We start from the raw sequence: 24,088 nt of genomic DNA, 5'->3' as shown, positions 1-24,088 counted from the left end.
GTATCAAAAAGTAACAAATTGGCTGCATCGGAAACAAATATATCACATTTGGCACCTACATTACCCACAATGCAAGTTATATTTAAGCGTCAAATAAAATGCCGTGGAATAAAATATATTAGTTACGTAACACCACAGATTACATGACACATTATGTACTGTATTTTTACTTTGGGAGCTTTATGTCTGACTTTTTAAATGTAGAACTCACAATTGAATGCATTCATTGAATAAAGAATGTACTAAATGGTTTAGTAATCCTCTTATTCAATATAGTCCTCCTTTCCTCTTTTCTGCATTTCTCAGGGCCGTCCTATCACTCCTGTCTACGCCATGGCCCACAACGTGCAGCGCATCCCGACTGCCGGCCTGTACGGAGCCGGATACGTCCCCATCGCAAACTACGCTGCTAACTCGGCAGCTCTGGCCGCTCTGCAGAAGAACGCGGTGGCGGCCGCGGCGTACGGAGGATACGCCGGCTACGCAATGCCTCAGGCCTTCCCCGCCACAGCCTTCCAGCTGCCCCTCCACGATGTCTACCAGACATATTGAGTCGGAGGGTCAGACATATGAAACATCAAAGATACCCTGCCTGTGACTGAACCGCCAACCCAACGTCTGTCCCATCACACAGACACATCTCTTGAACTCGTGAACATCAAAAAGTTCTAAAGGAATTTGAAGCATATATTTAGAAAACAGAAACAATGACATCTCATATCTGTCTTGGTCTAAGTATGTATTGGAAACAAGGCAACCATATGACTGGCTTAGTTATGCATCATTACTGACTTATAACACACATAGAGAACAGTCTAATCACTGAGGAAACCTACCTGCACCGTCCTCCCACGATAAGCATTAACTCATAAAGACAACCATCAGTATGAGTTTCTCTCTGTCTTTGACACCCGCCAAACACTGAAGGTACATTCAAGTATTTATGAAGAGAAAATTACTTGTTTTCTCTGTAGGCTTCTCTTATTAATTAATGGAGTGGTCTTTGTTCTCTGAAGCAGGAAAGATAGAGCTTTACATATTTGTTTTTTAACTGTAAAAATGTGGGGGTGAAAAGAAAGAAAAGTTAATTGAAAGAAAGTAAAAGTACAACAGGAACTACTGACAAGAAAGATAACTGTTCTTGAAATACAGGCCTACTAATATTCTGTTTTCATTCAAATATAGTATTTTAGCCAACTCTACAAGCTGTAGGTGATGCTGTCCGTCCATGCTGGTTGAATGTGTGAGCTTCAAACATGCCTGTTTGGTACTTTTTGGTTTATTTAGTATTTTGTGTGTTTTAAATGAAGGTTTTTAAATGTTATATTTTGCCTATAGTTAGTAAGCTCGTTTTTATGTATTCTCTTTTACTTTTGGAAACTTCTCCTATCTTGGTTTGTTTGAAGAAAATGTTGCCAGTTATATAATAGTATTGTGATTCGTTGTGGAACAAATACTAGAGAAAGAAAACTGGAAAGCTTTTTCAACATGAGTGATCTATACAGTCAGCCTGATAGACAGCGACACCATGTACATGGAGAAGTTTCCCATGCTCACAAAGTTTGCTGAAAGGGGACTGAACAGATGTTAGTTTTTTTTTTCTTTAATTTACACACATCTTTATTATTGAGTTTTTGATTTGTTTGACTTTTGAAAGGTGAACAAATATGGACAGAAATGAGAGACATTCTCCTGTGTGGACTGGAACACTCTGCCACTTAAAGCGCTCCTGCATTTGACAATGCTAACCAAAAAAAACGTCAGGCTACATCGCTCCAGTCTTTTGATATCAGAAAGCTCCTCAGTGCCTTACATCTGTAGACGATGCCACCTTGTGCTTTCCATTAACAACAATGTGAAGCCCCTGTGGTTGGTACAAAAGAAAGGACTCGCAGACTGCAGTTTTCTCCATTTATGTTTCCAATGCTTTGGTAATACTGTGTTGTGGTGAAGTGTGTTTCAGTCTCTGCAGTCTTCTCTCCTGTAGTCTCCTCTCTGAAGGCTCCTCTCTGAAGGCTCCTGCCGTAACACTCCGCATGTCCGTCTCATCTTTATTTCTCGTCCTCCAAACTGTGCTTGACCTAGGTGCACTTAAACATATTTATAAAAGGCAAGAGATTGCAACTTTCATATGAAGAGATATTAAATACTGAGCATGAAATAATGTGTAAACTGGGCTAGTTGGCGTTTCTCAATTACTGTATGTGTGACAGAGTTTTCCCTTGTGGATTAAGCATTAAAATAACCCTAATGAATGTTTCGTAGGCACTTTTTAAACTCTGTAGTGTGTTGGAAACAAGTGTAATGTTGGACTGGGAATAACTGGAACAATACCTCACGCTGAAATATAGAAGTAGCCATGCATGTTTGTGCTACAACACACAAAGGCAAAGGATGCAACCAGCTGCTGATTATGAAGTCACACTCCACAACCTTTATATAAGAGAATGCAGAAATGTGTATGTGTAAACCAGTTTAGGTAGTTTTTAATTTTCCATTCCAAATGTTTTATTCGTTGTTTGAATTGTATGTGCTTATTTTCATCATCTCCTCATAATATTTACTATATTTTATAGTGTAAACAATGTAATTACTTTTACTCTGAAGAAAGCTTGGATCATGACCAAGTTTGATGTCAAAGAGGTAAATAACGAAAATAGTATGCACGGCAAACAAAATATATTTGTCTCATCTCACTCCATCCTCTACATTTGGCTTCCCTACTCCTCTAAAACTGGATTTCACATAGAAAACAAATTGCTGATAACTGTTATTTTCTTGTATGATGACATTAAGTCAGGATATATTTAATATATGCATTTACGTGTTTTGTCTATGAAGTGAGAAGAAAAGGTATAATATATTCTAAAGCATATTTCTTTTCTTTATCTACACATTGTTTAGGGATGTCAGAGTAACAAAAGTAGAAGAAACGTTTTTTTTTGCCAAAATGTCCAATAGTTTTTTAAACCATTCAAGGTTATCGTGTTTTTGTCATTTGTAATATTCTAAATGCTATTTTGTACTGGATTTGGTGATATGAGTGGGAACACAGAGACCTTCTAGTTTAGCAACATTTTATCAGTTTCAACCAAATCTGGTCCATTGCAGTGTTACAGCCCATGGCCCTTTGAGCTGTTGGTGCGTGTCAGTTTTTGCTGTACTGTTAAAGGTCTCATCCTGATTTGACAGCCATCTAAACTAACAAATGTGTTAGACGGCAGAGAATTGTGTCCCTCTGGTTCTGCCTCCCACTCAAAACACCGGCTTTACTTTCTATTGCCTGCATTTCACCCACACCACAGCTGCAGGAGGAATTATTGTGTCTGTGGCATGGACCTACACATGCCTTGTTTAACATAGGTGTTATCATTTTAACTTTTCCTATAGTGTGTGCCTTATTGCCAAGATGTGCCCTTTGCTCTACCTTTGTAGACCTTTGCAGACTGTTTTCTATCTGAAGGTTTGTTAAAAAAAAATCTTGTTCTGTATTGTTATATTTATAGCGATAAAGTAGATAAATAAAGCATTTTCAAAAGGATGCAATGCTGTTGAAATTCATTTTGTTTGTCTTAAAGCTCTCCTTTTATACTATTTTTAGGCATATATTATAGGTCTCAGATATATACAAATATATTTTCATTTTATATTTCTATTTCAGCCTTGTTAGAGAAGTGCTGATTCTGGGTCAGTAGCTACGGGGCCACTCCCCCGTTGGAGCACACATGCTGCAGAGAGAGAGAGAGAGAGAGAGAGAGAGAGAGAGAGAGAGAGAGAGAGAGAGAGAGAGAGAGAGAGAGAGAGAGAGAGAGAGAGAGATAGAGAGAGAGAGAGAGAGAGAGAGAGAGAGAGAGAGAGAGAGAGAGAAACGCCATATCATGTTGATGTAAACAAAGACCATATTCCTTCCAAAACACGTCGCGCATTGTTTCTGATAGAGATGTTTCTGACAGGGCCGTGGGTGTAAAGCCAGCCCACATTTCCGATATTGGGTCATATCAGACGCAAATCTGGATCAGCTCCGTTGTACCCCCGTTTTTAGAGTTTTGGGTACGGAGGAAAATAGAGAGGGTTTTAGGGGACACATATTTATGTATAAAAGACATACACAAGTGCATTTTGCATAATAGGAGACCTTTAAGTTATATTCCCCTGAATCTGACTAAACCATGTCAGCCAGCTTAGTTTTAGATTAAAGCGCATAACTACAAAGTCATACGTTCTTTGAAAGGTCCAGAGGCAGAGGACTTTGACTCCGACCTCTGTCAATGGAAACCCATCCCTGACCTTGTACAACAGCTACTATTAAGCAATGTGTCATGGTGGAGAGCGGAGAGACACCACAGTGTTTGGAGATGGTTTCATAAACGTTTCTGTGGCGGGTCAACTTTACTCTAGAAACATTTACCCAAGCAAGGAGTTCAGGGAGGACCCAATAGCCTTCATCACGCAGTGTGTCGAAGTGTAGTCTCAGGTACATGGAGTACCTTTCAACCAACTGGTTTACCATTACAATGTGGTGAAAGGTTACAGGGGGAAGAACTGAATTGTTTTATTTTTAATACAGTAGCAATAACAACTTTACAGACATGGGGCAATATTGAGTTTATGTCCCAGGAATATAATCTCCAAAATACTATTTTAATAACCCAATCCACAGCTACTTTATCACACAAACAGATAGCAGGGGATTTTTAAACCAAGTTAATGAGAATCTATGCAGAAAGAGTGGAGTTATAGCCTACATTGTGTTACATGCAATACAATATTGCCATCTGGTGGTAAATGCACCTAATCAGAAAACCTGCAGAAACTCTCCACAGCACAGCAGGGCAGGTTATCACCGGCAGCCATGTTATCTCCACTGTCACAGTAATAAATGCAGATATAGTATAAAACAAACCACATTTACTCTTTCTTATAAAATGAGTTCCTCACATGCAAGAAGAATATATTATCATACAGTCATGTGTTGAGTGAAATATTAAACACATGTATTTATCCAGGAACAGAAACACACTGTGTACTGGGAAATCAAATCGAATAGTTTGTTTTATGTGGAATAATAAGCAGGGAAAGTATTCTGCACGCATGGAACTTTATTTAAAAAAAATACATTATTGGAATATTAATATTGCTTATTGTTTTATTTGTAGTATGACATGTTATTGATTACTCTACACATTATGTTATATTCATATAGTTGTATAGAAAGAAAGGCATGACAAAAAAATAGAAATACACCATAAAGTGTGTTGAATTACTTTGCACTACAGTTCCCATGATGCCCGGCAGCCGTTCGCGTTCGCGATACTTTTGCACGGCTGCCGCTGTCTTAGCAGATCTACAAACATCGCAGCTGGGTTGACTCGATCTCTAGAAGTAACACAGGGAAATCCAGATGATTTGTAGAGCTGCTGAAATGCGTTGCCGCTCCTGTACGTAACCTCAGTTTATATTTGGCTTAAAGGAGACGCAACAAAGCGCACAAAATGGTTGTGCTCTAGGCCCGGGCGAATAAGTAGGTTTACTATAGCTTTAAGAACGCGAAAATAGTGTCTGCTTCTTTAAAATGTATCCGTTTATTGCTGAATAGATAATTAAGACAAGTTTTCTATTTCTAATCAATAAATATATGCATTTAATTTGCGACGAAAATGCCCCACTGTAGGATAAAGGCCTCTTGCAATCAACCCGTCTTTAGAACAGATGTTGTCCTTTTTTCCTCAAATTGCTTGTAAACCGGCTTGATTGTAAGCTGAATTGAAGAAGCCTGAAGTGTTTTCATGGAGATGGAACCGGCGATAGACAGAACCGGTAACGTAAATAAAGGTAAAGAGTCGGCGGAGGACAAGGCCGCAGAAGAGACCCCAGCCACCAGTAGAAACGTCACCCCGCGGAGGGGGCTCAGAGAGCGGGGAGCGGGCCGCCCGAGGTCCGGCGTCTCTGCTTCAGTGACGGACGTTAACGGAGCAGCGTCGATCCCGCAGAGCTCAGGGAGAGTTTTAAGAGACCGGTCAACGAGGGCAGTCCCGGCCTGGCTGAAGGATAACAAGAGCGAGGACGAGGAGGACGAACCGAGCCCGGACACCGGTGCTAATAAGCGGAGGAAAGTTTCCAACCCGAGGCGGAAGAAACAGTCTGAATCTGCGGGTTTGGCTGAGGCTGGAGGGGGTGTCGCAGGTGACAGCCTTCAAGGGACAGAGTACGTTTTTATTTCAACAGTCTTAATTAATATACAACCACATTTGTTTATCATGAACATGTCTAGACTTAAACGTATGTGTTTATGTCTGGTGGGTGAGTTCCTGTCAAAAAGCACGCCTTCAGCCTAGCTCGTCCCCTTTCGGCAGCTCTGCCTGGGGAGGGTAGAGGGAAACTTACCTGGCTTTATACATGTTTACATTTAATATGCTATTACTTTTACATGAATTGTTGCATTATAGATGGGACGAAGGACTGCAGTTAGAGAACATTTCCAATCCAATGTGTTTTTCTTATTTTCTTGCAGCTCAGAGGAACCAAAGAAACCTGCCACAGATGCTCAAGGTAACTGGACAAATATTGGGGATAAAAAACAATTTGTCACGTTTCTTGCTATACCTACTCTTAAGTTAAATCTGAGCTTCTGCAAGTGGATTTTGAACTGGGCTTGTCTAGTGTGTCATGTCATGTATGCATATGCTTGCACCACACATTATGGCATATGGTATGTTTCATGGCATGTTTCTGCTTCCTCATTCCAGCTCTATCCTCCAGACGCCCCCCAGCCTCGAGCCGTGCCAAGCCCCCGTCTGGCAGAGCTGTGCGTGCCTCTGCCAAGCCTGTGTGTAAGACTGAACCTGGGATGGAGAACCCAGCTGGTGAGAAACCTGTTGACTGTGGCATACAATGGTTCAACATGTGGGCTTATAATTCACAAATCAGATTGTGCAGATGCAGAGCACTAAAGCATCATGCTCACTACCCTGGGTAATATGTATTTCATAGAAAACCCTCATTGACATCCTATTTAACTGAAATGCGAGGGGTAGTGTTTGTAGATTTTCAGTGGTAAACATCTGGGTGCAATCCTTTCCACTTCCATGAACTTGGTTGAGTGATGGCTGTACAAAAGTATGCTTTTATGCCTCTCAAATAAATGATGTCTTTCTTTGTCATGCAGCAATGGAAGGAGAGATAAGGAATAAAGACAAGTGTGACACGTGAGTATATCTTTGTCCCTTTTCATTAATAAAATGAACATTGTTAGTGTTAAAAGGTTTGACTCGGAGCATGAATTCTAATCTTTTACTAAATGTACACATACATATACATAATATGAAATACACATATGACCTGATATTTATAACAATCACTTGATCAAAATTGTTATAATCGACTTATTTATTGCAGTTGAAGGCAACAGTTTTATCAAGATGACATCTATATTGATCCCAAACCATGGACATATACACATTACAGCAGCTTAAGAGTTAACCAAGCAAAGGGATGCGTGATTACACAATAAATAGAGAAGAAACCAGATCAAATAAAAAGTGTATGACTTGTTATGACTTGTTTTTAGGCACAGTAGGAAAGTTTGCATTTTGTTATGCAGGTGAGCTGAGCCTTTAAAGATGAGATTATGTAGGATTTTACAGTCGTACAGTTATATATTTACTTGGTCTTACTTACTTACTAGAATTGTTTTTGTAATCATACATGTATAAGCTTTAACAGCGGAGAGTCTGCATTACATATATCATGATCATATTTGTGTTGTGTTTGTGTATATTTATGGCCCACTGAGCATACTGTACTGTCTTGTGTGTTGTTAAAGTGAGAGAGGTGCTGTGTTTTGATGACTGCTCTGTTTTGCACTTACTCAGTAAAAATAAGGATGAGGGAAGCGAGGATGTTGTTGTACCAGTCTTGGATGATGAAGACCCTACATTTCTGGACGACCCAGACGACCTTGGCTATCAGCCACAGAGTCAAAGGTACGCTTACCTCAAACACATTAATTTGACCTGGTGCAGGCAGAGGGTGGGGACATATTTTTCTAATGACTTGTTTGGTTTCCATACAGTGGTGCAGAGGGTCTCAGCAGTGATGAAGAACTTCCTTATACAGATGACTTAAATGACCAGAGCTACGACCCGAAGGAGGAAAGGTGTGTGTGTTATCTTTGTGTGACAAATTAGACAAAAACAGGCACCATATTTTCGTTTATTGACTGGACTTTCCTCTTTCCTGTTCTAAGGGATGTCCCTAAACCAAAACGCAGAGCTCCTCCTAGACAGAAGGAGAAGAAAGAGAAAGACAAGGCACCTAAAAAAGAGTCCGAGGTTGCTGAGATAAAAATAGAAGGTTCGGACAACTTGGAGAGTTTCGAAGAGGAAGTAAAGCTAGAGGATGAAGTACTGGAGGACCCGGATGGACCCAGGAAGTAAGCACAAGTTATTAATAGAACAGATTGTCAGGAACTTTAACCATATCTACGTTTAATTGTGCATGTAAAGTCTGAATGTAATGTAAGGTTTTCTATTGCTACACAACTTTGAATTTTCTTTTCCTTTAGGAGAGGCAGACGGAAAAAAGACGATAAAACCCCACGGCTGCCAAAGAGAAGGTAAAGTCGATGTCTGTTTCAGAGCATCGTAATCTGGACATTGTTATATTAAAATTGAAGGGACTGCCTGTCATAATTTTATCCAGAAATAAAGCATATCGTAGTGATTGATGAATGACATAGTGAGGAAGACATTTTGGATGTCTGAGATGTCAATGAGGATTTAAAGATCCATTTAATGTTTGGTTTTAGCCGTGACATCGCAATGACATGTGCTTCACCTCCACAGGAAGAAGCCCCCGGTGCAGTACGTGCGCTGTGAGATGGAGGGGTGTGGGACTGTCCTGGCTCATCCTCGCTACCTACAGGTCTGTCTCTCAACAACACATTCCTACAGAAGCTTATTCAAAAACAGTTTAAAAAAAAAAACCTGCTTCTAGTGTTTCTGAACACAATAAGGTAGAGTCCATGCACATTAAGTACACAGAAACGGTACTATTTCAAGTGCCTCAACACAAAATAACATGGATTCACAACATCTAGAGAAACCTACCAGAAAGGGGGATGGGAATGAGCATCTGGCAACCAAACTCAATTGTGGAACGACTCAAACTATTGAATTGCCTTAAATAGGGGTTAGAGCTTTCACATAGTTATTTATAATATAGACTTATTTGTTTTTATTATTAAGTGTTGAGGTCCCTAAAATGTCTGAAAATAGGTTAAATGCCAATCCCAGTTGGACAGTTGATCAATGATAGATTTAATAATATTTTGTTTAATTTATTATTTATATATTATATTTTATACTTCTCTGGGAAAGTGTTTACTTAAAGTGGACCTATAATGCTATATTTTAATAATATATTGTAGGGCCATACCTATATAAAACATGTCTGTGAAGTTTTGTTTTCAAAATACCAAACAGATCATGCATTTTAGCCATGCCTCATTTCGCTCTATTTGCTCTATTCCAGCCCTGTCTTCACAAGGGCTGATTCTGTGGCAAATGAGCTGCAGCTGACCACGCCCCCCTGCAAAGGAGGGGGGCGAGGCACGAGCGTCATGTTACCATGCTGTTACCATGCCACGGCAACCACTCATTCCCCTGATAGGTGGAGAGTTGCCCATATAGGCGGAGCTCCCCGTTTCTGACATCAGAACAATTTCAAATCTGTATCAGATCCGTTGCAGCCCCGTTTTTAGAGTTTAGGGACGGAGGAAAAGAGAGAGGGTTGTTTTTTCTGACACTTGGTGAGTTCCCTGACACACTGGGGACATATTCATGTATAAAAGACGTACAAAGGTGCATTTTGCATGATAGGTCCCCTTTATTTATTTTTTGAGATTAGAGAATAGAAGATCCAATTATTAAATAATGCACAACATATTCTGATTCTACCAATAAATAAATAAATACAAATATCTGATTATTCAGCCATACCTGCTGTTGTAGATAACTTAAAGCATTTGTGTTGTTCTGTCTTCCTTCTGCTCACCGCTCCAACCTCCTGTTTATTAATATACATTTTTCTGAACACCAGCACCATATAAAGTACCAGCACTTGCTCAAGAAGAAATACGTCTGTCCTCACCCTTCTTGTGGAAGGCTTTTCCGACTCCAGAAGCAGCTGCTGCGTCACGCAAAGCACCACACAGGTACATCTACACTATAAACATAAAACATGCATTGGGTTCTATTTATAATTGATAGTGAAAGTCTATGGAGAACACATCTATATTTGATTGTTTTGTTGTTCTAGATCAGAGGGACTACATCTGTGAGTTCTGTGCTCGTGCCTTCAAGAGCTCCCACAACCTGGCTGTGCATCGCATGATCCACACAGGAGAGAAGCCGCTGCAGTGAGTGCCCTGTTCACAATTATTGCTTGTTTGCTTTCCCAGGATTTCTCCATTATCAGTTAAGTGAATTCAATTGTCCCTCACAGGTGTGAAATCTGTGGCTTCACGTGTCGCCAGAAAGCCTCTCTGAACTGGCACATGAAGAAGCACGATGCTGATGCCACCTATCAGTTCGCCTGCTCGATTTGCAGCAAGAAGTTTGAGAAGAAGGACTGTGTGGTGGCCCATAAGGCGAAGAGTCACCCCGAGGTGCTAATAGCTGAGGCTCTTGCAGCCAATGCGGGTGCCCTCATAACAACCCCGGCCTCCATGCTGGAGCTGCCAGGGCCCCAGCATGCAGAGGTCAGCAGCCGGGATGTGAGCCAGCTGGGACAGGATGTGCAGGCGGATCATCTGAGCCACGAAGGGCACATGGCTCAAGTGTCCCAGATGACCCAACAGGTGAGTCACCAGGTGGTTTTACTGGGACAAGACCAGAGCCTACACACCATGCAGGTGCCAGTGACCATCGCCCTGTCCTCCACCGACCCCCCGTCGCCAGCTGACAACCAGCAGCAAACTCACCTGCAGCTCCAGATGCCCGTCCAGTTTGTGCAGGCTCAGCAGTCCCAGCAGCCCCAGATCCAACAGCTGACCCTCCACTCGGGCTCCGTGGTGACCCAGCACCAGCCCCAGCTGCACCCTCTTCAGATGTACTCATCCCAGCAGCAGAGCCAGACACAAATCCTCCAAATGACCTTCCAGCCGGTTGGCCAGTCACAGACACACATTCAGCAGATCCCCATTCTAGCATCCTCCCAACAGCTTCAGACCCTGAGCCCCCCCCTCATGTCCCAATCCCAGTCCCAGGACACAGCCGCAACCAACGGGGACAGCTTTATTCTGGACAATGCGGTGCTCTCGTCCTCATCTCCGCAAGCAGGCTCCCTTGTGCAGACGGGAGTCATCGGGGAGGACAGTGTGGTCTGGGGGCAGACGGCGGAGATCCAACAGATCATCATGTAAAACAACAATAGTGCACAGAAAACAGAAAATAGAGGCAGACTGTCACCAATGACCTGATACACTGTATTGCAATGTTTAAGGTAAATGTAGTATCACCAATATATTATGGACTGTTCACTTATAGTCATATTTGGTAGCTTTTTAGAATAACTGTTTCAGGGAAAAGATATGTTTGTGTCTGTATGTGTAAGTTGTTGCCTTTGTACATAAGTCCTGTCAACTGAACTAGCCTTTTATGCGAGTGTGTGTAATGATGCCGAGGTTATGTTGCAAAGCCGTTGCTATTATGCAATAATATAGCATACCTCTTAGTAACTTAGAGCACACAACTAGTGTGTGGCATCCAGGTTCCTACTGGAGTAATTCAACTATTTATATTATGAATTAACACAAAACACACATTAGAAGCTATAAACAGACCCCAGTATGTGTGGGGTGAGAGAACCTTTCAAATGAATAGGCAGCTATTTTTTTCATTTTTCACTGTAAAGCCTTTATTTGGCAAGGTTGAAGAAAAAATAACAAAACTATCGGACAAAGATAAACATTTCAAAACCTGAAAAGAAATGGACACAATATGTTTTAAAATGTACAGTCTTGTTAACAGTCACAACATATGCATTATTTAGCTTTATGGCAGTGTCATTAAACCCGTTTCACTGGCAGCTGTTTAAGCTTGGCTGTAGACATTGAAGGAATAATAACCCATATTATGTATGCACTACTCGCATATAGTAAGCCAGAGGGTGACCTTGCATATTGTAACCCTCACATGAAAGCATAGTCATTGAATTAGACAATTAAAAATATGTTTTTGTCAATTACCTTTTCAAGTGTAATGTTATTAAAAAAAACAAGGCTATGTAGAAACCTTGGAGCATATGTTCATACTAAATCTGCACCTCTCTGCTGAGTGATATAGGATGTGTGGTAGAGCAAACAAACAATGTTCATTTATAAGATGTAAATAAATGTCTTAACATTTATCCAAAGTGTATTCACTGAGAGTTTAAGAACATCATTAAGGAGTCCTGCATTTAAATGTTAGATCAGTAAAAGTACAAAATGATAAGCAATAAAATATACTTTAAGAACCAAAAGGACAAGTACTCTGAAGGCCCAATTTTATAACAATATATGTAATATTACTGGTATACAACTATTGATACATTTTGTGTTGACCACTTTGATGTTGCAGCTAATTATTTGAATTATTTATTTGTGGACTTTATCATTTGTAAATACTGAATGCAAGTAGTAACCACCACTGAATGTAAATACATGCCTGAGTCATTAATGGGTCCTAGAAATAGATAGTGCACAATTCCTACAACATATACACACTTAGAAAATATATTTAATCCCAGTAGTATTGCTTTTATGTCAGCCCAGCTCCGAAAACCTCCATCAGGACATATGGAGCTGCTCTTTGCTCCTCTGTATGGCGTACTGCTTCATAGCTCGTTTAGGAGGAATCAAGGTGTTGCTCAGTCCAACCCTCCTCTTCTTCCCCTGCTGGCCTGCTGACTCTTCCTCTTTTGTCTCCTTCTGGGATCCTGAGCCACTTGCGAGGGCCTCTTCTTGATCCGGCGTCTCTTCACTCACAGGTAAATCAGTGAAAGACTGGAGGTCACTGTCATGAGCAAACTTGCATTTGATCCCAAACCGGCACCTTCCATTTTTCCTGTATGCCACACACATCCTTTTGCCTCCTATCTGGGAGGGTTTAGCCTGCATTGTGAGGGGGACATGTTTCTGCAAGGCGCTGAGTTTCTGGTCGGCCTGAGCTTTGAAAGGGTTGGTGAACACACTGCTACCGGAGCAGGTGTGCAGAGAAGGAGGAGGGAACTTATTGGAGGTGATGGAGTCCAGGGAAGGAGCAGGCAGGGTGGGATGGCAGGCTGGAGGAGGTGCATGTTTCTGGGGTTGTGGTGATGAAGAAGGATAGTCTTCCTCTGGTTCTGATTCACTGGAAGCTGAACCAGACTCCAGCATGAAGTTGCGGGTTTTTCTGCCACTGGATGCTTCATCACACAGCTTCTTTACGGACCTTCAGGATTTAAAAATGTGCAGCAGAGACAGACAGGGGCGTTAACAAAAAGCTAGCAAGTGTCTGACATTATGTGTAAAGTAAGTAAACACTTACCCTACTGCACCGTTGTTTACGCCCTCCTCTCCCTCGCTGTCAGACTCCGAGGACACTCCGTAGCCAACCAGAGAGTTCATGACTTAACGATCAACCGAGGCTAAGCTAGCTAGCTGGATAGCTTGGTCTCAAAATGTAAGCACGCTAATACTGTTGCTGGATAGCTAGAATCTCACAATAAACGGCTGAATCAACCAAAAACTCTACAGCGTGGAAATAGTTTATCATTCCTGTTTCCTCTTCATATTAAAGATGCAGTTTCAGGGTCTGACGTTAGCTGCGGTCATTTAGCCGCTGCTCGGTGTTTACATTCCGGCTGCCAGTGCCTACACTGACACCTTCTGCGCAGGCGCGGTACTGCATCTACAAACCATTATTAATTTATTATTAATAAGTCAGTGTATTGACAAAGTCCAGGTTGAGATTTCCCCAGAGAGTTATGTTGCCAGTGTTTTTTACGTTTCTTTATTTCAATTCATATGTAAAGCTATTATCTTTGCTGTATTGCCCTGCATTTAACTTCATACACTTTGTTAGAAAAAGAGGTGGGGACAATTTCTTCAGATGTAACCCTCCTGTTGTGTTCGGGTCAAATCTGACCGATTTACTACTTTCATCAATCATTACTTTTTTTGATTGCATTAAGGCTTTATGATATCCTTCACAGTATACATTTGAACATATACAATTGCTGATCACCACTTTCATTGCATTTTGGATGATCTAGTCAACTTTGAAACTGTGGAGTCTATTTTTATATAACATTATAAGACTGATTCTTATTATTACATTATTTGCTTATTGTGCTCATGAGATGTTTCTATGACTTTGGAATAAATAGACAAAATCACCAATCCCAAGTTTTGATGGGTTGGATAGGAACGAAGGGAAAAGTCAAAGCAATAAAGTTTTAAGGCCCTGACACACCAACCCGATTTTGGGAGTCAGAGGCCGTCAGAGGCTGTCGGGCATTCGCGGCGCCGTAGTCAGGTTGGTGTGTCCCGCACCGTCGACCGTGACACGCCTTATTTGGACTGCCAGACCCGATGCATGGCCGATTCAACATGTTGAATCGGCCATGCATCGGGTCTGGCAGTCGGACCAAATAATCACTCTGATTGGCTGTTCAGCTAGCAAATCAGTGCATGAGAAGCGAAGCGGAAGTGAGGGACGTAAACAAACGATTTAAGAAGGCACACACAGGCTGCTATTCATTTTCATCTCATCATGGCGATCTGGAATGATGCAAACGAAGACCTGCTCATCACCTAGATCCAGGAGAGGCCAGCTCTGTATGATATTACGGAGAAAAGATACTCTTCTTCTTCTCTGTTTTCCGGTTGTTGCCTCTTTTGAATGACGAATACACACTACCGCCGCCTGCTGGTAAGGAGAGTTATTGCCACTCACGCACTGAAGTCGGTGCGGTGTGTTCCCGTGCGACACATGGCCAAAACGCAGGAGAACATGGCCAGGCAACAGCCGACTTCAGCGTCGGCTAGTCCTCTGGTGACTGCTTGGTGTGTCAGGGCCTTTAGCTTGCAATAGAAAGAATCTAGGTCAGGTGCAGACACTGAAGACAAAGGGTTATTCAGAGCAGGATATCGGTTTGGACCTTGAGATGAGGGTGAGCTCCGCGCCCACGCAGGAATCGAATTTGACCGCGAACACCAAAGTAAGGAGGGGGGGAGAAACGAACACAACAGGAGGGTAAACATCAGCATAGCATGCCATAAGAGGCTTCTCAATACTCAAATTTCCCCTCCTCGACTCCCCTCCTCGACTCCCCTCCTCGATACTTAGACCCGCCCACAGGAGATGCGAGCGGAGGACCGAGGAGGGGAACCGAGGAGAGAGGAGGGGAAGCAGCAGACGTTTAAAGAAATGAGAACTCCTCTCCTCTGAGCGGTCATATTAAAGCGACGTCCGTTCATTATTACGTGGCAACAGCTGCATCAGCTGTCGAGGGTTTTGTCATATTTTATAATCTCTGTTAGATCAGCTGAACATTGTTCCCCCACATATTTACTTTGAGTTCATTGAGAGTGCGGTATAATGAGGCAATACCAGGCTACAGATGCACACACAGACACACATATATTTATATAAATATAAGCAATTTAAAGTATGAGAGCACTCTCATAATAACGTAACACAATCAGAGACTGGATATACCCCCCCCCCCCCCCCCCCCCCTCTCTCTGGTCGCTGCAATGGGGAATTGAAATTACGGGCCAAAAGTTGTATTTGCAAGTATTAAAAGTAAGGACATCAAACCAACTGAGACCCGTCTGTCCGCCGCATCTGCGCACTGTACAACACACACCTACACACTGTACAACACGCACCTACACACTGTACCACACGCACCGACACACTGTACCACACGCACCGACACTATAGGCCTACCACACACATGCTTGGAACAATCTTCAGCAAGAATTGAAACTGAGCGATCTCATTCCTCTGCATGTTTTTAAAGCTAGGCTAAATGAAATGCTTGCTGATACAATGGGCACTTGTAAATGTCTATAACTATGTATCCTGTAAATATAATGTATAATGTCCTTATTGTTTCATGTTTCATGTGGAACCTATATGCTGCAGGTCTCCCTTGAAAAAGAGATCTATGATCTCAATGGGACCAATCTGGTTAAATAAAGGTTTGAAATGAAATGAAAACACCTACAGCTCCTAAAGCATAATCAGGCTACAGCCGTTGTGTATTTTATTGTGAAGCACTAAATGTTCTTAGAAAAATATGGACTCTTTGTAGATATCTACTAAACTAAAGCAAAGAGAGTAGGCCTGTTATACTGAGTGATATATATTTTACACACTGCTCTGCTTTCTGCACGGGCCTCACAGCTGTTCTCTCTGTAAACATCGCGTTGCGATGAGAGCAGGTTCTAAAATAATATCCAGGGGATGCATGCAGAGCTGTCATTGGCTGAGATAAGTCCGGCCGTGCGTCACGCCGCCACCGTTCCCGGAAATGCATCCGCGGAGGACCCGTGGAGGAACCATCAGTGTATCCTCGGTTATAGCTCCTCCAGAGAGCCTCCTCGACGCTCGATCCTCGGTCCTCGGTGTGCATTTAGAGAAATGAGACGTCCTTCAAAATGGCACGCTGAAATTCATTTCCGGGTCACTACCGGAGGACCGAGGAGTCGAGGAGTTGAGGAGAGGAAATTTGAGTATTGAGAAGCCTCTATAGAGTCTAGACAACAAGTTGTCCGTCCATTGGGCGTTGAACCTCAAACACCTGCATGAAAAACCAATATTTAGACCTCTGGACCACAAATGTGTTTTAAACATTGAAAGCCCAACTATTAACGAAATGTTATATGAACAAAAAGGTTTTACTAAAACTGATAAAAAATAAGAATTAAATTAATTGTTTTTTAAAACATTTTATATATAACATATATTAGATAGATATATAGAAAAAATATTGAATTAAAAAATGTTTTGCAAAAAAAATGTAAATAACAAGTCTAACTATAACAACCTTTTTTGTGTCAAATCAAAATCAAATCAAATCAAATGTTATTTGTAGAGCACATTTAAAAACGATTTGTGAATGGGGACAACGATGTTCTGAGTGCTGCTCTGAGAAAGAAACACACAAAGGTACAGGACTTTTTATGTTTTAATTTCCTTTATTATATTTGTGAGTTTTCATGTTTTGAGAGATTCTGAGTGTCCTATGGCGAGATGAAGGTTCGCAAAAGGGTTCATCTCATGAGGCTTCATTTGAACACACCCCACTGTTGGTAAAAAGAGTAAAACAGGCCCATATGACATTCAACAGTTCTTTCTCATATTGGGTTCAATGAGAAAAGCTTTAACAATAACCCTTAACAATGAACAATACAATGTTTCATGTTATCAATATTGTATAGTTTCCAGTTGAATTACTAAAATGGCTGGTAAACATTGCAAAGAGGGATTTTGTATTCCTAAATATTATTCGTAATGTTATAGACTCATAAATGCTAAAGCAAAACAGAGTATACATTTATTAAGTAGCCTATTATTACATTTAGCTGAAGCTTTTTTAAATACAAAAAAGTGAATAGATGTAAGACCAGTTGTTGAACCAGAATTCCGGATCTACCTTGAATGAAAATACTGAAGTACTTCATAGATAATACACATTATTTGTCTTAGTCGGTACGCGAAGTGAGTGAGTCCCTTTTGCAGAATACACTTGTTATTGTGCGTATACACTTTTGTTAAGATTAAAAATCATATTTTATAAACTGAAGCACAACACAAAACACAAAACAGTGTAATCTTACTCAAGTAGCCTAGGTAGAAGTAGCCTTCTTCAAAATAAAAAATAAATGACAGCAACGTTATTTCTAATAAGTATAGGGACTTGCTGTGATCTTGTAATACTTTTTCCCATAGCGAACAAAGATGGTCCAAGCAATAAGCGGTTTAGCCTATCCTTCCTTCCTAAATGTGGCTACCGGTCAATCAGATACGCTTCTCATGAATAAGTGAATGTGCTCCCCCCTCCCCTCCGCGGCTCTCCGCCCCCGCTCGTCCCGTTAAATTCCTCCTGCCTGGCATCAGGTTCCCGGAGGAAAGGGCGGAGAGTTGGCCGTGATCTCTGTAACATAAGTAACAAACAGTGAGCACACAAACTTGGAAACTCGTTTTACCGAAAGCTAAGAGGAGCTGTGAATTGGCTCTGGTTCTTAATGAACGCGGCACTGACCGGAGAGCGTGACGGTGACCGGGAATGAGGCAGGCGTACGTGGGCGTATAATACGGAGCCTGTTGCTTTCCTGCTACAAGTGTGTGTTTGTTGAGTCTACCGGGTAGAGGCAGCTGGAGGTCCCATGGCAGCCAGAAGGACGAGAGGTATGACCGGGCCGGATGTGAGCAGGAGCACCGTGGCCCGGGCCGCCAGTATAGCCGAGCAGCTGCGATATGAGTGCTCCATCTTACTGGAACTTTTTGTGAGTAGAGAGGAGCCCTAAGTTTCCATTGCCTATACTTGCGCGTGCGCGCGTGTGTGTGTGTGTGTGTGTGTGTGTGTGTGTGTGTGTGTGTGTGTTAGAAAGAAGTAGGCCAAGGTTAAATGGAAAATTAATATAGGCCTATGTTCTGTGTGTGTCCTCTGACAAGTGTGCCTGTTACTTTTTGTGTGCATTTGACTGTTTTTGGAGAAGTATATGGATAAAGAATGATTAAAAAGGATGCATGAAAAAACTAGATAAGAGGAAGGGAGTTTGTGCATGTGTGTGTGAAAGACAAATAATGTTGGACAGCAGGGGGTATGAAGAGTGGAGGGGGCTTAACTCGGTAGGAATGACAGAGGTGGGTGTTTTTATGGCACAAACTCATCCATGCCTGGGCATGAAGCCTTTATCTTGTGCGTCTCTTTGACTATAGGTGTGAGAACTATGGGTTTTTAAAACTTCCTGGTTTCCTCATCCTTTTATTCATGAGTGTTGCTTGGAGCTAGGGAGCGGCCTGTAATATAACTTCATTCCAAATATTTGACCTTTCTTTAATCTATCTTCAATTTCTTCTTTCATTCTCAGTTTGCATCACTGACATTACAGGCATAGTTTTGATGTAAAAGACGGGCCCCCCCTTAAACTCCAGCAACAGATGCATTCCAGTGAACCCATCATGACATGATTTGATAAGTCTTAGCATGTCATACAATCATTTATGTACATTTCTCTTCTGTGGTTTCTCTCTTTGGCTGTGAGAAATTGCAGTTTTTGGCACATTAATCCATTGCAGCTGTCTATCTATCTATTCATTGGATGTCTCAAACACACTTTTGAGACATCCCATTGTCCTACCCTAAATAATTTACCTGATCACCATAATTTACAGTGATCTATGACAATATTGTCTCTTACTACAGTATTTCTTCCTGGGGTATCCATAACTGCCCTCATCACATTGCCTCTTCAGTCTGAGCAGTCAACATTAACACAGAAGCAGTAAAACATTCCCCAGACTCTCGAAGCGCACAGGTCACATTAGGCCAATCTGTCACACTGGTACTAACTTGCAAGCAGGGTTCAACATTAGCGCCTCAGTAAAATGTCTCAAGGAGGCCTCTGGGATTCACAACTCACTTAAGTACCAGAGTCGATGCCAGCTACAGTCATCTCTGAGAAGTGGCTAGTCAACATAATCAGCCCGATCATAAGTAAGCTCTGAGAGCAGCAACGCTATCTTGTTATATGCTGTCTGTCAAATGTGGATGGACCGTACATTTCAGAAAATAGTTAAAACAGTCTTTAAAATCTTGTTTAGTTAGTTCAAAACCCAAATGGAAATTAATATGCTGTAAAAAGTAATATACGCATTATTTTCTGACATTATTGCTTAAAAGAATTACATTATTCATCGATTATTAAACTGGTTGACTAACCATTGCAGCTCTATGTCTTGTCCTTGTATGTTTCTTTGTAAAGCCACCTTGAGGTTATGAAAGGCGCTATATAAATTCAAGTTATTATTATTATTATTAATGTAAAGTGAATGGTTTGGTATTTTTGCAAAAGGTCTATTTGCCTACTTGCAGAGAGAGATAAAAAGATTGATACCACTCCCATCAAAATGTGTATTTCCCAAAATGTTGAACAAGCCCTTTAATGTGTTTTTGAAGATGTTGTAATTAAGATGATGACTTTTACAGGCAGATCTGTTTTTTTCTTTGCCTCAGTGTTATTTTTAACTTGCACCTTGTTTAAAACGTTTACTTCTGACTTAATGATATACTTGGAACTGGGCAGAGCATACACTCATTGTTAAAGAAACATGCTTTCCTGAGTTTGCTATATTGTCCTTGAGGCAAAAAGATTTAGGCTGGATGAATTCCTATTGCATCAGAAGTAAATCCCTGTTTCATCCTAAACAATTATGCTCAATATTTCTTCCAAAGGGCTGTCAAAAATGACGTCGGTGTGATGTTAGTACTTATTCAATCTTCCACTTGCACTTGACTTCCTAACTCCCTCTTTTCTTCCCTTTTACAGTATCTATCCCTGCCAAACATCTCCCTTCTGTTTTTAATTTCCCCCCACCCTGTTGTCTTTCTCCCCCCTAGAGAGAGAAGGAAAGTTTCACTGCTGATGTTTTGGTTGATGGTCGCTTGGTGTCCGTCGCTCCTCCTTCCTCGCAGCTGGACACCAGGGACAAGCTCTGGCGTCTCCACTCAGCTCTGATGCAGTGCCGCAGCCTGCTGGAGAGAGCCATCGCCAGAGAGGAGGAGGAGCTGGGCGGCGGGAAGAAGGGTGACTATGAGACCCAGAGGAAGATGGTGAAGGACAGGTTGTCGTATCTCTTGATCTGCACCGGAGAACTTCTCAAAACTGCTGGTGGCGCGGCGCTCCTGACGCCCAGCTTGGAGGGATTAGAGGTAGGTGCTGATGTCCACTGGTGGTGATGGAGAGAGTGATGAGAGAAAAACTAAGGCAGACCTTTGTGATGTCTCCCCCATTGTGTTGGCAGTTAGACGGTCCCACTGCGCTGTTTGAGCTGAAGCTTTGGGTGTACCGGATCTTCAAAGAGGTGGACTACTGGACCAAGACCGCCATCACCACCTTGGACGCCCTGCCCTCGGTGATAGCCAAGGAGCGAGTGAGGACCTCGAGAGTCAGGACCACAAGAAGCACTCGGAGATAGACATCAGGAGTGTGTGAGAGCGAAGATGACAAATAAGAGGATAGGGACAGAGAGAAAAAGGTGAGTTTAGGAATAACAAGATAAAGAAAGGTGTTCAGCCTCGGGCCAAAGTGAGAAAGGTGTATTTATATGAAAATGTCCAGCTGAGTGAGACACAGATCCCGACCGGGAGATGAGCGGGATGGGTATTTATAGATCATGAGACTACCTTCACATGAACAGATGCTTGGGACACGGTGCGGAGCAAACCTTGTTATCATAGCTGATAACAACAATTATGATACAAGTAATGCAGAGTCTGTACTTCTTCTATTTATTGATTACTTTGTTAGGGGAAATGCAAAAATATGATTCAATTCAGAGTTAAGAACAAAGCTTTCTTTCTTTTTTCTTTCTCTGGTTTTGGTATTGAGAAAGAACATTTTATTTTATTAACAGCAACTCAAAAAGCATAGAAATATTGTTTTATCACTTGCTTTCATCGACATACTGTACATGCTTTCCTTTGATACTGCAGAAGGTTTTTTTATATGAATATACTGGCCAGGATTCACTACAGCTGACAGAGTAAACAGTGAGCAAGGGGCACATTCAGATCATAATGAGAACATTTGAATTCATGCCGTGGCTAGACTGTAGCTCTGATTTGTGTAGTTTTAAAGGCTATAAATCATTCCACATAAGTTATTATCTGGGGATGTTCAGTGCATGAAGGGGGGAAATGTGTCCAACAGCACCCTCTAGTGTTTACATTGATACAGTCTTTCTTTCTTGATTGACCTCAGTAAATACTTATGTCAAGTTATTATATGTTCTTTTAGTTTTATCATGTTTTTATGGCACTTACTGAAGCTATGTCACAGGCTTTAGGAAGCAACAATTGATATGCAACATCAGTAGTCAAAACTGATAGACATGCACATGGGAACATAAGCAGGCAGTGTTGAAGACATTCAACTTCAATAGTAGCAGTCTGCCAACTTAAGTGAACATTTTCATGAAAATCTTAGACTACTTTTGTTCATTTGTGATACGGATTTAATTGTTTGAAAAAAGCAAAACAAATATTGTTTAATGCATATAGTGAAATGGAAAAGGCCAATTTTCACTGTTACATTATGTTTATCTCCATGTTAGGATTACAAGCCCAACAAGAGCGACATACAAATGATGTTCTGTATTGCAACAGTCTATATTAACAATGTATTACATCTTTAATGGGTCACTCTGAATTCAGCCTGCTCATAGTTAATATAACAAATAATCCCGTATCTATCTACTGGGCAGTTGAAGGTTCAGTGCTATTAAAAATGCATAGTTGATAAGTTAACTTCATGTAACTTGGTAAATAGTGATGACCTAACAGAGAAATGATTACAAAAGATGGTCTTCAGGATGCCTGTTAGTTATCTACTACTACTACTACTACTACTACTACTACTACTACTACTACTACTACTACTACTACTACTACTACTACTACTACTACTACTACTACTACTAGCTTCAGATTTGAAATGATTTAGTGTATTTTTGGTTGTGCCTTGTCACATGCATGTATTTCCTAGGTTACAGGCTGATACATTGTTGGTAAATGCACTGGGAGTACAAACAAATCTTTGTGAGATTGATAAAGGGTACTCCAAACTGTTTTCAGGGTTCTGGAAACTGAATGTTATTACTGCAAAGCAACCTGAATGCTTTCTGTGGTTTGACCTGAGTTGCCTTGATTCATTTTAAGGATGATATGTAAACCCTAAGAAAATAAGAGCTACTGTTCATGTTTTGCATTAAATGAAGAATGACAAGACTTCCTACAGCACAAAGGCATCCTAAATACCACAGATGCAGCACTTTCAATGTGATATACTGCAAATGAATGTTCTCATATATTGCATTGATGTTCTGTGTATGGGTTTGCGATGTACTATATTTCCTCCTTTTCGTCTGCTCAGATCATGTTTGTTCCACACAGCACATCAATCTTATACAACTTTTGTTTTATTTTCCCAAAATAATTGTCTAGCTCTGTTCTCTGTTTTGAGTTTTGTTTTGGACCCAGACCAGGAATAGTCAAAGAGAAGAGTTATTATAGACCAAATTTGACCAAAAACGAATGAAAACAAATGCAAGCATGAAGCTATATGTGCTATAAGAGAAGATGAAATATGAAAAATGGAGTTCAGTTTGAATTACACATTTATAAGTGTCAAGGTTTCAAGACAATAAAATACTTCATATAGTATCATGTCGGAACCTTTTTTATTCTCTGTTTAGACAACTGAGAAATAAATTGAAGATTTTGATAGTACTTGTTGCAAAGTATTCCACTAAGACTGGGACTACTGGACCAACATATTGGTCTCACTGACATGAATGAGGCTGCATATCTTTAACGCAGTGCTATTGTTGGTTTGAATGCAGCCTCGGAGCCTAGTAGCTTTACTGGGAAACTGAGTGCTTACAGGTTCCGATAGCTTCATATTTCAACCCTCCGTTTTTCAGTTTGAACCACACACATGATCTCTCAATCAGTGATTGACATACACAAGACAACCATTTTAAATCAGTCCTCTTCCTTTAGATTACAGGATTTACAGTATGGGGATTACATTCCTGAAAAATAAAATGTTTTATTTAAGTTTGTGGTATTTATTGATTTATTTCCCAAGTCGTTTACACTTTTACTGTTTGTGTCTTCTCTACGAGTGTAGTTTGCTGCACCACTAGGGGACCTCTCTTTTGACCCTATTGCAGAGAGTTCGCTGTAGACAAATGGCGCAAAGCACAAAGAGAGGATTAGGTTCCCATCGCATCTGTCTATAAGCAGTGATCATACTGTAGGAAACTGC

General features: G+C 41.1%; 4 protein-coding genes across 4 annotated transcripts in view; 3 read left to right on the top strand and 1 right to left on the bottom strand.

Moving 5' to 3' along the window:
* rbm47 (RNA binding motif protein 47) overlaps positions 1–3,541 on the top strand; it is a 34,482-nt gene extending 30,941 nt beyond the window's left edge. The window contains 1 exon segment of the mRNA XM_034080423.2: positions 307–3,541. Coding sequence (XP_033936314.1) covers positions 307–552 — 246 coding nt within the window. The 3' untranslated portion in view covers positions 553–3,541.
* Positions 3,542–5,309: 1,768 nt separating this feature from the next.
* On the top strand, positions 5,310–12,408 carry zfp91 (ZFP91 zinc finger protein, atypical E3 ubiquitin ligase). Its single transcript, XM_034080408.2, has 12 exons — positions 5,310–6,205; positions 6,512–6,549; positions 6,747–6,863; positions 7,166–7,205; positions 7,872–7,982; positions 8,072–8,155; positions 8,246–8,431; positions 8,564–8,614; positions 8,844–8,922; positions 10,099–10,213; positions 10,318–10,417; positions 10,504–12,408. The coding sequence occupies exons 1-12, from the start codon at positions 5,787–5,789 to the stop codon at positions 11,420–11,422; spliced, it is 2,259 nt and encodes a 752-aa protein (XP_033936299.1). The 5' UTR covers positions 5,310–5,786; the 3' UTR covers positions 11,423–12,408.
* A 137-nt stretch (positions 12,409–12,545) lies between these two features.
* Positions 12,546–13,919, bottom strand: LOC117445020 (uncharacterized). The gene is made up of 2 exons (XM_034080416.2): positions 13,569–13,919; positions 12,546–13,472 (listed from the first exon to the last, which is right to left on the bottom strand). The coding sequence occupies exons 1-2, from the start codon at positions 13,646–13,648 to the stop codon at positions 12,830–12,832; spliced, it is 723 nt and encodes a 240-aa protein (XP_033936307.1). The 5' UTR covers positions 13,649–13,919; the 3' UTR covers positions 12,546–12,829.
* Positions 13,920–18,153: 4,234 nt separating this feature from the next.
* cntf (ciliary neurotrophic factor) overlaps positions 18,154–24,088 on the top strand; it is a 7,361-nt gene continuing 1,426 nt past the window's right edge. Inside the window, exons 1-3 of the mRNA XM_034080402.2 lie at positions 18,154–18,541; positions 20,659–20,970; positions 21,063–24,088. The exon at positions 21,063–24,088 is cut by the window's right edge and continues 1,426 nt beyond it. Coding sequence (XP_033936293.1) covers positions 18,422–18,541; positions 20,659–20,970; positions 21,063–21,236 — 606 coding nt within the window. The 5' untranslated portion in view covers positions 18,154–18,421 and the 3' untranslated portion in view covers positions 21,237–24,088. The remainder of the gene's footprint in view (positions 18,542–20,658; positions 20,971–21,062) is intronic.

This window comes from Pseudochaenichthys georgianus, chromosome 1 (genome assembly GCF_902827115.2).
Source record: "Pseudochaenichthys georgianus chromosome 1, fPseGeo1.2, whole genome shotgun sequence".
Taxonomy (NCBI): Eukaryota; Metazoa; Chordata; class Actinopteri; order Perciformes; family Channichthyidae; genus Pseudochaenichthys; species Pseudochaenichthys georgianus.
The sequence above is the reverse complement of the archived record's forward strand: the minus strand, read 5'-3'. Positions and strand labels throughout refer to the sequence as shown.